The sequence below is a fragment of the Peromyscus maniculatus genome, chromosome 19 (assembly GCF_049852395.1).
Source record: "Peromyscus maniculatus bairdii isolate BWxNUB_F1_BW_parent chromosome 19, HU_Pman_BW_mat_3.1, whole genome shotgun sequence".
NCBI lineage: Eukaryota > Metazoa > Chordata > Mammalia > Rodentia > Cricetidae > Peromyscus > Peromyscus maniculatus.
Window position 1 is genome coordinate 22,171,434 of NC_134870.1, and position 17,941 is coordinate 22,189,374.

A 17,941-nucleotide genomic window follows, 5' to 3' on the forward strand; every position below is an offset into this window, starting at 1 on the left:
TGGGGATCTGAATTCAGGTCCTCATACTTGAACAAAAAGTACTTTACCCACAGAATCCTCTCCCCATCCTGGATATGTTTTGTTTTGCTTTAGCTGTTAGTTGTCTAATTGGATGTTGGATGGGAGCAATGGGAACATAAGCAATTCTGTCTGCCCTTGCCTATGTTGGAAAAGCCTTATTTTAAATTTATTAAAATACAGTTTAAAAACCAGAAAACTGTGTTGGGAACCTGGCTGCCTATTTTTTTCTTCAGCTCTTCCTGTGGGTGAGCATTAGTTCAGTATTGATGCCACTTCTCAAATGGTGACTCTGTGCGCATGCGCATGTCTGTGTAGGGAAAGTGTCCTCTGCTTGTAGCCAGTAAAATCTGGCTCATTAAACATGTGTAGTTTCAATTACTTAGGAAAATTGAAATAAGAGGATTGTGAGGCTCACTTGAGCCCAAGAGTTCAAGTTGCCTGCCTGAACATGGCAAGACCACATTTCAAGCAAACAAAAAGGTCTGTTTTGCTTTGTGATTAAATAGTCTAGAGATAGTTGGATGTTTTTCTGAGTCTTTTTTTATATACTAGATGTAGGAGATCATAAACAAGCAGAGCTACATTAGAAAATTACTGGTGGGTCAGACAGGCTTAATAGGTTTTGCTGAGAAGGATCCTAGACTCTCCTGTGGAATTACTGCTGGTAAGGCTGGGGAATTTTCTGGGAGAATAGAAGCTCATGGTGGAAGTGGAGAGGCTGTATTCTCTATGGTCTGTAATGTAGATTATCTGCACTATTCAGCCTTCTCCATAGAAATCATTAAAACAAAAAAGTGTATTCTGGTGGTTCATACCTGTAATTCCAGTGCTGGGGTGCTGAGTCAGGAAGATCTCAAGTTTGAGGCCTTGAGTTAAAAATAACAGCAACAACAAAAGAATACCTTAAAATACAAGGTAACTAATGCTGCAATAATATGGAGTAGGTAGAAGTTTTGATCATGAAGGTCCTTTTGGAAGTTCCTGAGGAGAAACTGGCTTACCAGGAAAATAATCTTCAGTCATGGACTTCTTGCTTTGTAGCAAACAAATGCGGTTGTGGTGGCGCATGCCAATAGGATTTGCTGAAGGAGGTGGAGGCAGGAGGATCACGAGTTCGAAGCCAGCCTGGGCTACACATTTGGGGGCTGGAGAAATGGCTCAGAGGTTAAGAGTACTAGCTGCTCTTCTAGAGTTCCTGAGTTCAGTTCCCAGCACCCACATGGTGGCTCACAGCCCTCTGTAATCAGCAAACAAATGGAGCCAGAGCCTTCCTTGGTGCTTGGCTAAGCTTTACTCCCAGCCCTTCCCCTTCCTCTTGAACCTCGCCTGGCCCTGCCCCATCCTTTATCTGAGAAGCTCATTAGGTTCTGAAACACCTGGAGAAGTGATGGCTAAACAGCAGATGCTTAATGCAAGGTAAAAAAAAAAGGACTTGCTAATCGAGGCATGCCAGGCACTGCTGGGACTAGACAGGCAACCTAATTTGGGGACAGATTGGAGTCTACACAGTAATTCTCTGCCACTTATTATACATTCTAGAATGCCAATAAAATCTTTGAAATAAGACTATTTCTTATTTTTAGGAGCAAATATCTTGAGGGATTCCACAGGCAATATCAAATTAGGAGACTTTGGGGCTAGCAAACGGCTTCAGACCATCTGTCTCTCGGGCACAGGAATGAAGTCTGTCACAGGCACGCCATACTGGATGAGTCCTGAGGTCATTAGTGGAGAAGGCTATGGCAGAAAAGCAGATATCTGGTAAGTTTGGATGTCAGATTTGCCTGGAAACTTACCTTCTTATTTCTACCCACATTTGAAATTGCCAGATTCACATTATCCTGTGTACTTTGGAAGCAGGATATATGAATTGTAATGATTAATTCCATTTTAGTTATACCTTAGCAAGGCTAAGACTAAATACTTGAGTTTTTGAAATATTTTTCCTTCTGTAGAAAGGATTTTGTCTTAAGCAAACCTCAACATTAGAAAGCTCTTATTCCCCTGAGTAACTTTTAAAGAACTCTTGGCTGTCAGTGTCTTAAAACAACAACAAAATTAAAAAAAAAAAATGAATAGGTGATTTTCTTTTTAAGTCACAAAGGTATGTATAAACATTTGAAAACACATAATTGCCTGTATAAGATGGGTGAGACTACAAATAATAATTGGGGTAAGAGTAAGTTATGAGGTCACCTGAGGAGATTAATTCATCACTCCTGACATACCCACCCACCCTAACATGAATCTTGACTCCTCACCACCACCCTGGGCTGGGACATATCAGACTCTACAAACTTTCCATTGCAGGGATATTTACTTAAAAATTTAAAACCTTACAGTGAAGCACTGTAGTTATGAATGGGTCATCATGTAATTTCTGTTTATGTGTTTGAAGAACAAGGAGATCTCCATTAATAGCTGGATTAATTAATTAAAAACATTAATTATGTTTTGATTGCAAAGTCAGATTTTCCAAGGATCTTGAATGTCAATCATATAATTATTTACAATAAATTGATAATTGCTTTACAGAAATAAAAACTGTTGCTGTGGTGGTGGTGTGATGTGGTATTTTCATAATATGCTTAGCTCTGTTGTTTTTGGAAAATGCATTATTGGATTCTGGATGATTTAAGGTATCTGCAAGTCTTCCAGGTAAGGAAGAAGAGAAATGATGCTGGTGCCTATACCAGGGGCAGGGCTGTGTGTAGTTGTTAGTATCTTAAAACTGAATTAATAAATCACATAAGTTAGGTCACAAAATGGCCATTGTCCACTTCCCAACCAGGGAAAAAATATATTGATTTTAGGAACTTGAAAGCAAGTAATTTATAATACTTGTATTCTTTGTATGATAGAGACAGAATTATTAACATCATGTTAGAAAATGATCTAAAACAAATATAATAAAGTTCTTTGCCTAACCATACATTTGTGATCATAGATAATTATGATATATTTTCATTGAAATGTATACATTGCTCCAGCCTTTCATTAATTTTCATGTTTGAATTACATTTTTATTTAATTAACCTTTGAGTGAAACTTTGTATTTGAAATAAGTAATATTAAACTATATGCCGACTTATCCCAGTTTCTATTTTTTGGCTAATCAGCTTTCTTTCCTAAAGTTATTACTTGGGTAATGCTTCTTTTTATTTCTTTTTAGGAGTGTAGCATGTACTGTGGTAGAAATGCTAACTGAAAAGCCACCTTGGGCTGAATTTGAAGCAATGGCTGCCATCTTTAAGATTGCCACTCAGCCAACCAACCCGAAGCTGCCACCTCATGTCTCAGACTATACTCGAGACTTCCTGAAACGGATTTTTGTAGAGGCCAAACTACGACCGTCTGCGGAGGAGCTCTTGCGGCACCTGTTCGTGCATTATCACTAGCAGCCGGCGCCTGCTCCTGTGCCCCCGCCAGCCCCATCCTCGGGTTCACCTTCTCTCTTACTGCACTTTCCTTTTTATAAGAATGAGAGATGGGAGACAAAGACAAGAGGGAAAAGATTTCTCTTGATTCCTGGTTAAATTTGTTTAATAATAGTAAACTAAATTTTTTATATTTAATCTTTTTTTTCTTTACAAGAACTTGAAACTTCTTTTTTTTAAAAATTTTTATAATGTACTGATGTGGTTCAGCGATATAAAGCACTTTAGTACATAGTTGCTCTTTTTAGTACAAACAAATCATTTGGAATATATAAAGATTGTAGTCTTGCCCTGTATCACTGACATGGAAGACAAAGAAAAGAAAGTGATGTACAATTTGTAGTTTTTAGTGATAGTATTTAAATAGATCCTTATTTGTGGGGTGGAGCCCTAAACTTGAGTTTAGGGTAGGTACTCAGCTTAAAGAATATAGGTTCCTTCTTATATCTGTATTCTTTAGATCCTAACCTCTGTCTATCAAGCTTTTTTGCTCAGTAGGAATCTTGATTAGGAGATGCGAATCTCTAAGAGGTATGTTTGTTAATCCTAAGCAGTATAATAGACAAATACATTATAGTGGATCCATGTTACTGGAATCTGTAAGCCTTGAGAGACAGCTTTCTGCTTAAAATACTGTTGTATTTGAAAGCAGATTATGTGAAGCCAATGAGTAAATTCAACTAAAACACAGACGACTGCTCATTAGATGTATGAGCAGTAGAATAGACCACATTTGCCAGTCAGTAGAAACAATGGAAAAAAGAACCAAGTGTCATTTAGTATATTTTAAACATTATTTACTTGATGGGAAAGTCCCCAAATGAAGGGAACTGAGAAATAATAAAAATTGTATATACTATCTTCCTATTTCCAGCCCTATAGGTAACCATCTTCAACTCAAATACCCACTTGTTAAAGTTCCTGTCACGAAATAAAACCTTGTTCTTGGGATCCCTGTGTACGTAGCCAGAGGGACCTCAGAAGAACAAACATGAGGTAGAACTGAGATCAGTGGTGGGGAGTCCTTCACTTCACCTGACATCTGTCAGTGCCTGGAGACACTGTTGCCATAACTGACACGGTACTGCTGCATCTAGTGGGTAGGGGTGGGGTGCTGCTAAGTAGACTAGTGCACAAGGACTCTTCCCAGGAATCATCCTGCCACAGAAGGCAGAAGTGCCTAGAAGGAAAACCCAGTTATAAGCCAAAAACAGCCCTTCACAAAGCAGAAACCCAGATTTCAGAGGAAAGACGCAGGGCCATGAGGGTCCTGAGAGGTGACGATTAGTCAGGGGTGCACAGCTCAGCACAGCAGGCAACAGTCGGTCCTTTGACAGCTGCTGGTTGTGTTGGAATCACTATCTCTTTAGAAATAATGGATTTGAGTATTGAACCTTTTGAATTTTGCATCTCTGTATATTCTTTCCTTAAAAGTCAGTTCATCCTTCTAGGCCCAGAAAAGTATACCAAAACAAAGTGTTTGCTAGCAGTGGGAAGGTTAAAGCACTGCCAGATAGTTCCAGTGTAAGCATCTACTTAGAGCCAGGTCATTAAATGGAAAGACTAAGCTGGGGAAGAGCCCACTGTCTCTAGTAGAATTATGAGACTTGAAAAACATGAAGGTGTCAGTAATTTGGCCACTTGAAATTTTTCAGCATATTAAACCAAGTGCTAAGTAGTTTATTTTTTAAAGTCTAGATGATAACAGTCTTCCAGGAGACCCTGAATGGGATGCTTTTCATCAGAAGGGACTAAAGAGTCTGATTTCATTGTTGTTATTATTGCAAGGCATGTTTATTTAGATATTTTTTAAGTACTTGGCTTCTGAAGTTATGTAGATCTGGCTTTAATGTATCAAGATCCTATCCAGCATACCCTGTAATAATTTTTGAAATTCCAATAGTCTAAGAGTCAACGCACAGAATGTTAGTTAACACTTCTTTACAGTGTCAAGCAAAGGAAGCCCCTTACAAAGAACAAGCATTAGGTGCTGCTCACCTCAGCAAATCTTAATCTTATGCTGGAAACCTAACGTGTGCGTGTGTTCTAATTTCTTTATCTTTTATGAGTGAGGGCATCTTTTCTACTTGAGCAAAATTATGGTACCTGGATTGCTGGGGTTTTATTTTGTTTGTTTTGTTGTTTTTTTTGTCTTTAGTCTGGTTGTGATTTCTCTTTGGCTCATATTTGGTCCATCAGGGTAACGTGCAGTACAGAAGAGAGACAAACCCTCTTCAGAAAGATACTTGCACACTGGAACTCAAAGCAGGTGTTAGCTTTTTAACAGTCTCCTAGTTCTTTTCTAAATTCAGTAGTAAATAGCTGCATCAGAATACTTTTGCTTTTAAGAAGAATAAAATTATAAAGACTTAAAAATAGACTAATAATTTACAGAGTTATTATATTGAATATGATGTGAATTTATTTCAGACTAGTTGTGAAGGTACCAAAAACACAATGAAAGTTTATATACATACATATATACATACATATATATGTATAAAAGTATACACACACATGTACATGTGTATATATATAAAAGTGCAAACCTTGCTAGAGCAAAAAAGCTTGAAGTAGATAGGGGTATGGGACATGGAAGATCAATCGTAAATTTAAAAAAAAGAAGTTTTTGAAAGGAAACAATTTGTCAAAGGAAGTAAAATATTACACTCCATTTTTTTTCTGCCTAATAGTATGGGCTGACAGATGAAGTTTGAATTTTTAAAAATGACTCTAAATGTATTTTGTTTTTTTAAATGCACAACTGATTCTTTGGTACTGCAATGTTTCTTTGTGGCTGGGAAATGGCCAGACTTCTGACTTTGTGCCTTTACATGCATTCTGCATTGCCAGTAGCAGACTTCCGGTGCTGGAGCGAGATCCACTAGCAGCGACAGATGTGCTTTCAGGAAGCACCGTCTGCCGAGGCCCTGAGAGATTCAAAGTGGTGTGACAGGAGTGAGTCAAGTGGAGACCTTTCGCAGTGCAAACAAAGGGTTGAAAACATAACCAGTACAGTTCTTGATGGATTGGTATTAAAATGTATGGAAGTTATACATACTTTGAGGTTTTCAGAATGAATGCCTTGAACAATTTCAGCACTTTTCCTTGTTTACAAAAATATATTTCTAACTTTAAAAACATCTATAACTATTGCCTTAGAAAGTATTAAGAGGCACAATCTACAATATATGAGAAGTCAAATATTAATGCGCATGCTGGACTATAAAAGAAATTAAAACTGTTATTTCAGAATAAATTGAATTGGCTTTCATTTGAGTCTTACCTTGTTCCCAATAGAAATTACATAAAAAGTAAAAGTACATCTTTAGAATAGCTTTCTGCTACTAAGTTCTGACATTGGTCATGTCTGACCTGTACTACTTCTGAAATAGAGTTGTTATAAAATATGTGAAATCACTAAGAAAATAAAATCAAACCTGAATAGATTGGCAGATGACCCAGCATGATGCAGACTCCTTGGCTAATGGCAGAGTTTACGCCAAAGGTTTCATTTGGGGTCTTGAGAACCTTCATATAAATTCAGCTGGAGTCAACCAGGTACACAAATATATGTCTTATTTTAATTTGTGTTTTTGGAGTCAGGGTTTTCACTATGTGTTTCAGGCTGGCCTGGAACTTAAATGCTCCTGCCTTTGCTTCCCAGGTGCTGGGAAAACAGGCATGTGCCACCACACCCAGCTTTGTCCATTTAAAAAAAAAAAAAATAGGGTCAATCTTTTTAATTTTCTTACTCAATAATTGTGATGTGCTATGTCACATCAAATTAATATCCTTCAAGAAGTTACAGTGGAGGAGGAGAATGGGCAGACAGTTACTTAATGGCATACCCTAACTCTGAAAGTTTAGCAGTGATGTTTAAAACACTAGGATTTTTATATGAAATAATAAGGAAGAAATTTTGGATAATTGTTGACTATTGTAGACTCCAAAGACAGTAACAAGAAGGATTAGAGTATAACTATCCCAATATCCCAGGTTAGACAGCCTCTGTCAGAACCTGTTCTTACTACACCACGCAGCCCTAGTCTGTTCTGTGACAACGGAGCATTTTTTCCTTAGCACACTGTATTGGGGTTCTCCCTGACCCAGCTGTTGTTACTGTTTTACTTTGGTTTTTAAGGGGAAAAATAACCCCAAACTTTAGTTTTTAGGTGTTAAAATACCCAAAATATTTGATAGAGGTTGAACTCCCGCCAAGTGTTTCTTATGCAAAGATCAGGTTTTTTGAGACCTTATGGTTTTATCATTAAATTTGGCATTTACTTTTAGATGTAACATTCATATTTATTTGACTTTAACACTGGTTAAACTTCAATGAAAAGCAATTTGTTAATTTTTAGTAGTGCCTTTTTCTCTGTATGCCTTAATTTTATTTTATATTTGTAATTCGAATTACCTAACAAAATGAAGGTTTTTCCAGAAGCACTAGGCCTCAAGAGTTTATCTGGCCTTGGACTGTGTGTTGGCCCCTATGTGTTTCTTATTGCTTATTTCTTCCTCTTACCCTTTCTACCTCTTTTTTTAAAAAGTTCGCAGAAAAACAGTAGTTCTGATTGCAGTCTCCACTAGATGTGAAGTCCTAAAATAACTATAGAAAGGCATTCTCATTCTAAAAGACATAGTAAATTGATTTTTTGATTGATTACTTGATTTTTCAGTCATATTGGCACTGTCCAAGTTCTTTGTGTCTCGTTATTCGGTTATGGTTTTCATAGAACTAGGATTGTTGTTTTGCCCTAAAGAGCTCCTTTCACAAATGTTGAGGCAATGAGCATGAAATCCAGGGACAGCGAATTCTAATCCTTAGTGTTTAACATGTTAACTGATACTCTAGCTTACTGTTCTGTGAGTGTGTGTGTGTGGTGTGTGTGTGTGTGTGTGTGTGTGTGTGTGTGTGTGTGTTTGGAGCTGGGGCAGGGGTAGGAAGGAAGGTGTAGTTGTTCAATTAGATCTGTCTCTGTTCTTGGAAGAACAATTGAAAATGTATGATCTACTAATGTGGGGTGAGAATGGTCATCCTCAAGTAGGCATGCCAGTATATTTTCCGTAAGTAGCTAGTACAAATGATTGTTTAATAAAGGTATTTATTGTAAATTGCCAAGCTCTTAGTTGCTAAAAGTAGGTTAAAATCAATTTGTGTGTTTGTGTGTATAATAATTAGCTTATATATAATTCTTAAATAGAAAGTATTCAATCTTAGCTATTTCTCCATGAACTTTGTGGAATAGAAATTCTGCCAGACGTTATCTAACCTAACCAACTTCCTTAGCTTACCAAGTCATCAAAAGGAAATACTGTTGTACCTCTTATTGGTTGGTTAAGGAAGGTGTGCCGTGATGCCACTGTTCCTACTTCTTAGTCAGTGTTCGTGTTGCTTTGACTCCTCCCACTGTCCAGACAGGATGCCATACGAGCTGTGGAAATGCCAGGGCCATCCTTCTCTCCATTCGCACTGTTCAGAGTTGGAGATGATAAGTTTTCAGGGGAACCTAGACATTTCTTTTCTCAGAGGTACTAAGAGTGGTCAAGGTTGAGCTTCAGGAAGGTAAGGGGGGAGTCATAGCTATAGTAAAGAAATGAATAAATTGTATCCATTGCCTGTATACAGTCTCATAATTCATGGTTTGTGTGTGTGTGTGTGTTTTAATAGACAGTCATAAAGTATTAGTCATACGCTGGGCGGTGGTGGCGCACGCCTTTAATCCCAGCACTCGGGAGGCAGAGGCAGGCGGATCTCTGTGAGTTCGAGGCCAGCCTGGTCTACAGAGCAAGATCCAGGAAAGGCGCAAAGCTACACAGAGAAACCCTGTCTCAAAAAAACCAAAAACCAAACCAAAACAAAACAACAACAAAAAAAAAACAAAGTATTAGTCATAGGGTATTGTTTCCTAACAGCAAAGACATTAAATAAGAGAATACTCCTGTCCTTCTGCCTGATGATGTTTGTTTGTATCTCAGTCTGTATTACCAGAATCACTTTAAACCAAAGCTTTTGTATTCCCTGCACATATAGCCAAAATGACTAGCCCTGTTAAATTTGCCCATGTGTAAGCTAAGAGAATATAAATGGTAGAGCAGATGCTAGTAGAATTTGTATGCCAATCTATCCTTCCAGGAAAAGGACAGGTGCTCAGTGTTCGCATTTAGACATGCAGAATTTCCTTCAACTATTGTGGAGCTATGTAGATTTGCAGACTTAAATTTGTATGTGTGCCAATCTTACTGACGTCTTTTGACCACTGATGTATGTAGATTCACATTAACATCTGATTCCTCAGATTGGTGGCTTATTTTCTTTCTAGTGTCTTAACATTAATGAGCTGTGTTTGACTTAAGGGACATTTAGACAATGCTGTGAAGAAAAGTAGGTCATGAACTGCAGTCTGCTTTGTGCCATAGACATTTGGAACGTACAGAAGCATCTGCTCTCTAGTTCTTTAAAGCTTACAGAATCTGTCCCCTGCTTAGGATTTCTGAATCTTGTAATGCCAGTTGAGAAAAGTTTATGACTGTTTTGAAAAGCACTTTTGTGTTTATTATTTGTATGTTTTATAACTTTTTTAAAAAAAAACAGTGTAATCAGTGATTTTAGCATTAGCGTTACTTAGAAGGGAAGATAAGTAATTATACGTTAAACTCTAGTAGATGCTTTGACTCCAGGCTATATTTGACATGTTCTCATTTTTCCAAAGACTGTTTTTCCCACCTGCAGTAAGGAGAGTAGACAAGTGGGAAGCTACAAGCCAGAAAGGCGCATGGGCAAAAGAAAGTGGGCCAAACCCTCGTGAATTAAAACCACATTCTCTAGGGAGGAGAATACTTCTTTAAAGACAAACAGTTGTGGGTGGTTGTTTTTTTTTTATAATTAGTAAGTAAAAGGTTTACATTTCTTCTATTGCTGTTGGTTTTTAAATTTAGCCTGCATTCTGAAATATTGTAACCAAGTTAATACCAAAAAATACTTTTAATGTCTGACATCTCTTATATTTCATGTGGTTGTTTTTACTCATTGTAAATAAACTTGGATAAATTTGAAAACAAACTTTTATCTTACAAACTATGATTATCAATTTGTAAATTTACCCTTTGACTTAATGTAAATTTAAAATGTATCCATTAAATTCTCTATATTTAATGTATTATTTTCAGCAAATGTTTTTAATCTCAGTTGAATACTGGGCAGTTTATAATTATGTATAAATATTTTTTTGTTTCTTACCAATGTTGACTTTTTTGCACATTTTCCAAACATTTAATTTGTACACTGATTTATATGACCAATAATGTTGAGTGTCTGCGAATCATGAGTGTGTGCATTGAACTACTGTCTTCGTGTTTGCACTTCTTCCAGATGTAGCCCTCAGTTACGACGCTGCTACAGTACTTAGTAGGACCTTCTTGCTTTTGCAGAGTTACCTTGTGTGGTTCTGTCTTTGTTGAGGAACTCAGGAGTTCAGTGTTGCATTCTAAGTTTATCCTGTATTCTGAATCAGTTCCTAGGTTGAAAGTATTCTGTATCACAAGCTATGGGTTTGTGTGGAGATGTCCTTTTCCATGTGTAGGTACATGTATATATCTTAGTAAATTCTTATTTTCATTTCATTTCTACAATTTAAAGAACTTTATGATAATTAAATATATGTAAAAGCTTTCTGAAAGATTATTTACTATATATAAATATACTATATTTTCATCTGGCTGGTCAAAATTATTTTTTAAATTTTGGTTTTAACCATTTAAGCATTTGTAGTTCCAGAATTGGATACAGCGTTTGCTTAGAGCTCAGTTAAAATACTCTTGCAGTTAACATCCTTTTTTGGGGGGTGGGATGCAGGATTGTTAAGCAGTAGCAAAACACACTGTCCACTAACATGGCATTTGACTTCTCAGAGCTGTTAAAAAATGTGAGCAACTAAATAGTCTTGAAGACATGTCAAGATTTTTATATTTCCATTACTTTAGACCTGTCTGGCTATTATTTTTGAATATTTCCTTTATTTCCAAAATTTTCAAGTTTTAATTTTTCTCTTACTGAGCAAAGTTAGACTGAGTCTATGAAACAATGCATTGGCATTGTGATTCTTCACAGTTGACTACCATTGTGTTAGGAATCTCCAAATACACAGAGTGTCTTTATACTGTACTGTGTGTTTTAAGCAACCGGCAGAAAAAGAGTTGGAAATTAGGTTTCCTGTCTGACAATGTTACTGTATTCAGTGTTCAGTGGAAGCCTTCTAAAAGTATGTGGTGTTATAAATGATTTGTGTTAGGAATAAAGTCTCCAGTTGAAGTTGACTATCACTAAGCTTATTAGGTTGAAAGGAACCCATGTGATTAGAACCTACCAGAAGCCAGACACAGTGTAGTATGTGCCACATTTCATACACTTTTTGGGTTTGTTGTTCATTCAAAATTGTGATTGTAAAAAATGTGTAAAATTTCTTGAGTTTTATAATTTCTATGTATTTTTCTCTTGCTGGTAAATAGCTTTTTAAAAATTTAATATAAAAGAAACCATGTTTATATTTTGTTAGTGATTATGAGTTTGTTTATATGGCAATTTGTGTATTATTGACACATCTTTATTTAGATTTGTCATGCATGAAGGCCTGCGATATTTAGTACAGTGAGACATACTTTTTCTTTCCTGTTCATCTTTGGACGGATTGTAGTACAGAGGCTTACTATCAGTAATCTTCTGGACTGTAGGATGGACATAAATGATGGCACTTTGAGTGTTAATAAAGCTGGTATTTATTCCCACTGTGATTTGTGTGTACAGATATGTTCTTCGACATAGTGTGTTTGCAGAAGTTTCTTAATAATTTTTTATTTTTATTTTATTTGCATTGGTGCTTTTGCCTGCATGTATGTCTATGTGAAAGTGTCAGATCTTGGAGTTACAGTTGTCAGCTGCCATGTGGGTGCTGGGAATTGAACCCGTGTCCTCTGGAAGAGCAGTCAGTGCTCTTAACTGCTGACCCATCTCTCCAGCCTGCAGAAGTTTCTTCTTGCTTGCTTTCTCTTTGGAACACCTAGCAGTTACCTAGAAACTCTCGATGTCTAAGCCTATAATGTCCATAAAGCCTCTTTAATAGATCTTTGTGTGGACATGATGGCCCAAGTTAAATGTAGTAGTAATTAAAAACAAGCACAGGGCTAGGGGATGGGTCAGTGGATTAAAGTGCTTGGCACACAAGCCTGGGGACCTGAACCCAATCCTCAGAACCCATGGTGGAGGGAGAGAGCCCACCCGTGATTTGTTCTCCGACTACATTAAGAATTTAAAACAACAAAAGGCATCTGGTAAAAGAGATTCAGAGTAAGAAAAATACTTTATTCCAAGAAGAGAAAAGAGATTCAGAGTAAGAAAAATACTTTATTCCAAGAAGAGAAATAGAGGGGAAGCCATGAAGAACACAAAAAGATACTGGGGGGTGGGGTGGGGGGCAAAGCAGAAGGGGATGGAGATTCAGATGCCAGTTCAAAAGGGAAGCTAGATGAAAGCCAAGCAGTCCTGTTAGGACAGTCCTACATCCCTCATGAGTCTCAGCTCCAGTTGTGGGGTTTGGTGAGAGTGATTTCTCTGGTAGACGGGCCAGCAGAAGAGAGAATTCCCATTTTGTCACAACATCTTGAGAAGGGACTCTATTGTTAAAACCTGAGGTTCTCTGGGGGCCATTTGCTTGGCATAAGGTAAGGTCCAGAGAGGCAGCTGTGGTGAGTTCTGGGGCTGGATCCTGATAAACTGAAGGGTGCAGGTAGCAGGGGGCTGACTAAGGTGGGGAAATGCACAGGGAGAGATAGCTTTGTCTATGCTGGTCTGAGAACAGCTCTCAAATAAGAACCCTGGAGTTGGATAACTCATCCTGAGGCCAGTGGGTGCAATCAAATTCTGGAAGCCATCTATGGTTCACTCTTCCTGAGCGAAAGAACTCTGAAGTTCCAGGGATGCATTTGACAGCCACAGCTGAATCCCTCCAGCAGTGTGATTAATACTCAAGAGGCTTGAAAGTAGGAAGGCAGTCCTCCATCTGGACTGATCTCAGTGTTGTGCTTGCTTCCACATTCCCAATGAATGTAGGATTCCCTGCCCACCCGCCTGCCCAGCCCCAGGGTATGATCTGCAAAGTCTTTAGAGGGTGAGAACCTGCTTAGCCCATAGAATGCAAAGCTGGGTGAGACCAGCAGAGGCACCCAGAAGGAAAATGGCCACTATGGAGACAGCTCTCATAGACACTGGACACATTTTTAGCACAGACTTAGCAGCAGTATAAACCAAAGGAAACTGAGTCCACAAATTCAGCTGACTTTCACTCCCCTGTGTGCTTGCTTGGTGTGTGTGTGTGTGTGTGTGTGTGTGTGTGTGTGTGTACCCATTGATGCAAGAGGCTGATGTCAGGTGGCTTCCTCTATCACTTTGCTCATTTTTTCTGGTGTGTGTGCAGTTGCCCTTCTTATTTGCTCACCACCTATAGAGGCAGGGTCTCTCACTTGAATTCAGAGCCCAGTGGTTTGGCTTGCTCCAGGAACCTACAGTCGGCTTCCTGCATGTCATCATTAGAAGCAGGTTACCTGGCCCACCTGGTTTTGTTTTGTTTGTTTAGATTTATTTGTATGAGTGTTTTGTTGAATGCATGTCCACCCCATGTGTGACTGGTGTCTGAGAGGTCAGAAGAAAGCCTTGGATCCCATGGAACTGGATTTAGGGATGGCTGCGAGCCACCACGTGGGTGCTGGGAAGCACACCATGGACTTCTGGAAGAGCAACAAGTGCTCTTGGCCATTGAGCTCTCTCTTTGGCTTTTACATGGGTGTTCCATAGCTCTAAATTCTGATCCGTACACCTTTGTGGCAAGTGCTTTTTCACTGAGCCATCTCCTCATAGCCCCACTTCACTTTATTTATTTATTTTGCAACAGGATTTTTCACTAAATCTAGAGCTCATTGATTAGACTGGCCAGTAAGCCCCAGGGATTCTCCTTTCTCTGCCTCTCAGCTCCAGGACCACAGCTATGTAACACCATGCCTGCCCCCATTTATGTAGGTTCTGGGGATCTCAAATTAAGTCTTCAAGCTTGTGCAGCAAGTACCTTTACCCACTAAGTTATCTTCCCAGCTCTCTTAAAAAAAAAAAGTCCAATTTTTTATTGCTTGTTTGCTTTTTTTTTTTTTTTTGTTAGCATAATGGGCTTCATCGTGACATTTTCATACATATGACACGTGTGGCTGCTTTCCTGCTAAGCTACTCATGGTCTGGTTCCAGAGAGTAGCACCTAGTCCTAATCCGTCCTTTGTTTAACCTTTTGTTTCTCTTACGGCCCTATGTGAATCTTGTCTGAGAGTCAAGGATCAAAGAGTCAGTCCCAAGGATCAAAGGACTGTGTAAAACTTGGTTCAGGAAACCTGTAAAACCGAGGTACCTGAGAAATCAAGGAATTTGCACTTGGCATTTTATCTTTGGGAGCTCCTTTCAGGTTACTTTGAAGGTATTGGAATTACCTGGCTAAACTGTAAATAGAGGGAAAATAAAAATGCCCTAGGCAAAGGAAAGTGTCTCAGTCCTTCGAGGCTGGACCCCCTTACAGCCATGAAAGGCTACATTCATTCTTTTTTTTTTTTTTTGGTCTTTCGAGACAGGGTTTCCCTGTGTAGCTTTGCGCCTTTTCCTGGAACTCACTTGGTAGCCCAGGCTGGCCTCAAACTCACAGAGATCCGCCTGGCTCTGCCTCCCGAGTGCTGGGATTACAGGCATGTGCCACCACCGACTGGCAAGCTACATTCATTCTTAAGATGCCTCTGAGTCTTCTTTGCATGGATCCCTGTGAACCCACACACCCGTGCAGCTACAAACAGTGACAGACATGCTTTGTTATTTTCCTCCCTCTTTCTGGTCCCCTTCTCACACCCTTCTACTTTTTCTAAGTTTTGCTGTTTAAACCTTGCCCCCCCCATGACATTTTATTATGAACAGCAAACAGATTTACTACAGCTACCTACATCTGACTTGCTCCAAATCATCTTCCAAACCTGAACTTTCCCTATGTACAGTAAAAGGGCCAGCCAAAGAAATTCACCCTACCCCTAAAACCAGAGCTAGTGAAAGAAACCCACCCTGGCCCTGAAACCAGAGCCAGTGAAAGAAACACTTTATCCCTGAACCCAAACCAAAGAAATACATATTGACCTGAAAACAGTGCCAAAGAAACATACTTTGGCCCTAGAATCAGAACCAGTGAAAGAAACATGCTCTGGCCCTGAAATTAGAGCCAAAAGGCTCAAAAGGGCCAGTAAAAGAAACACACTTTGGCCCTGAAACCAGAGCCAAATCTGGCCCCTGACCAACTAAGCAGATAACCAATCTCTGAGCAGAAGATCTAGCCAATCTGAGTTCAAGGACTGAAATCTGACCAATTCCCACTCTTAAAAACTTCTCCTTGGAAAAACACCGCCCCTATATAAGCCCTGTGCCTGTTCAGTTTGCTGCTGGCCTTTTCCCACCCTGGCAGAGGCAGCCCCCCTCCTGGATTCTTCCCTCCCAATACATCTCTTGCAAGAGGTTTGGGTGAGACCTTCTTGCCGGGGGAACAGAGTGGAGCAAGGTTGTAACACTTCAGTTGGGGAAAGCTTCCCCTAGGAAGCAGACCTGTAACAATTCTCTGGGGAAGCCCTCCCCTGCCCGGCAGAGCTGTTTATATTGGTGAAACCTTTCCTTGGAGCAGAAATATAAAGTGTTATGTTTACTGTGACTTGTGCTTGGCTTCCTTCCGACTGCCAGAATACTTTTCCATCCGAGCTGTAACACTTAGTATTCCTTGACTCCTGATTGCCAGAATCCCTTTCCATCCAAGCCACAATGCTTACACCCTAAGGTACATCATTTTAGAAGTTGTTGAAACCAAAAATCTTGGGTGTTATTTTTTCTTCCTCTACACTTCCCATATTATCCCAGTCAGCAAATCTCATCTATTTCTCTTTCAAAATAAACAGGGTGAAAACAGTCTTCCTTTCTTTTACTTTTACTGGAGCTATTCCAGGACCACTCTACTATAATTTTTGGAAACACGTAACAGGTATTTCAAGCTAGCTTCAAACTATTAGGTAGCCAAGTATTGCTTTGAACTGCTTTCTTGCTTCCACTTTCCTGGTGATGGGATTGCAGACCTGAGCTGCCACACTTGGTTTGTGTGGTGCTGGGGCTGGAACCTGCTAGATGTTAGGAAAAAACTGTCTCACACACACACACACACACACACACGCTGTTGACCAGGTTTAGATGGCTCAAAGCAGTTGACCTGATCCTTCCCCTTTTTTTCCCATTCCCTTTGTGCCTTGTTTTAAAACTGGACAACTGTAGCTGGGCGGTGGTGGCACACGCCTTTAATCTCAGCACTCGGGAGACAGGCGGATCTCTGTGAGTTCGAGGCCAGCCTGGGCTACAGAGTGAGTTCCAGGAAAAGCACAAAGCTACACAGAGAAACCCTGTCTCGAAAGACAAAACAAAAATTGGACAACTGTCAACAGATGTGAGTGAGGTCTGGCCCCAGCCAATGGGGAAAAGACACAGTCACCAAATTAAAAACCACGTGAACCGCCTGCTCTGATGTGTTTGTTAGTCCCTTCGGGTTCTGGTGCACCCTTTTTCAAAAAGAATTGCCTTGCCGAGTTATTGCTCGTGTCATCCTTGGTGAGGCACCGAGATTATTATTCTTTGGTTTCTGGCAGAGGCACAAAAGGAGCCACACCCCCATCCAGGGCCACTCCATTTAGACGACACGGCTCATTTTAGTCCCCTTAAAACAATGTGTATTTCCCACCTCTCTCGTTTAGAACTTAGCTTCCAGAAACGAGGTGTGGTGGAACACGCGTGCAATCCTAGCTCATGGGAGGCTGAGGGAACCATCCAGGTCTGTTCACTGCCCTACCTTAGCGATCTAGGCAGTGGCCTCAACAAAAACCAGAGCGAAGGAAAGTGGCATAGTGAATCCCGGCACTCGGGAGGTAGGGGCAAGCAGACCTCTGAGTTGTGGCCCAGCCTGGTCTATAGGGCAAGTAAGCGCAGCTACCAGAATTCCGTGAAGTTCAAATCACAACTGGTCGAGCGGAGGACGAATACTCCAAGCACGCGCAGCTAGCTCACTTTAGGACGGCTGCGGCCAGGGTAGCTCCGCTCTTCCGGTCCAAGGCTTCAGAGGCGGGATTTCCGACGTCCTGGGGCTTATTTCCGGTGCGGACCGGAAGTTCCTCTGAAAGTATCTCCTCCGGAGTTTACGCGGTGCGGTGTGTGTGCTGTGGTTGTTGGTCCTGGAGCCGATATGGGCAAGAGAGACCGAGTGGACCGCGGTAAGGAGCCCTGGTACCCACATCGTCTCAGGGTTTTCTCCGGTCTGTTGGGTCCAGGAGATGCGGTACCCAGCCGGGTCGGGGGATGCCGGGATGCAGAGCGCCGGCTCAGGAGA

At 40.0% G+C, this 17,941-nt stretch overlaps 2 protein-coding genes across 2 annotated transcripts in view; both read left to right on the forward strand.

Annotated features, from left to right (window-relative positions):
- Map3k2 (mitogen-activated protein kinase kinase kinase 2) overlaps positions 1-5,373 on the forward strand; it is a 66,198-nt gene extending 60,825 nt beyond the window's left edge. Inside the window, exons 16-17 of the mRNA XM_006977938.4 lie at positions 1,605-1,782; positions 3,194-5,373. Of these exons, the coding sequence (XP_006978000.1) occupies positions 1,605-1,782; positions 3,194-3,419 (404 nt within the window). The 3' untranslated portion in view covers positions 3,420-5,373. The remainder of the gene's footprint in view (positions 1-1,604; positions 1,783-3,193) is intronic.
- A 12,237-nt stretch (positions 5,374-17,610) lies between these two features.
- Ercc3 (ERCC excision repair 3, TFIIH core complex helicase subunit) overlaps positions 17,611-17,941 on the forward strand; it is a 35,342-nt gene continuing 35,011 nt past the window's right edge. Inside the window, exon 1 of the mRNA XM_006977937.4 lies at positions 17,611-17,825. Coding sequence (XP_006977999.1) covers positions 17,798-17,825 — 28 coding nt within the window. The 5' untranslated portion in view covers positions 17,611-17,797. The remainder of the gene's footprint in view (positions 17,826-17,941) is intronic.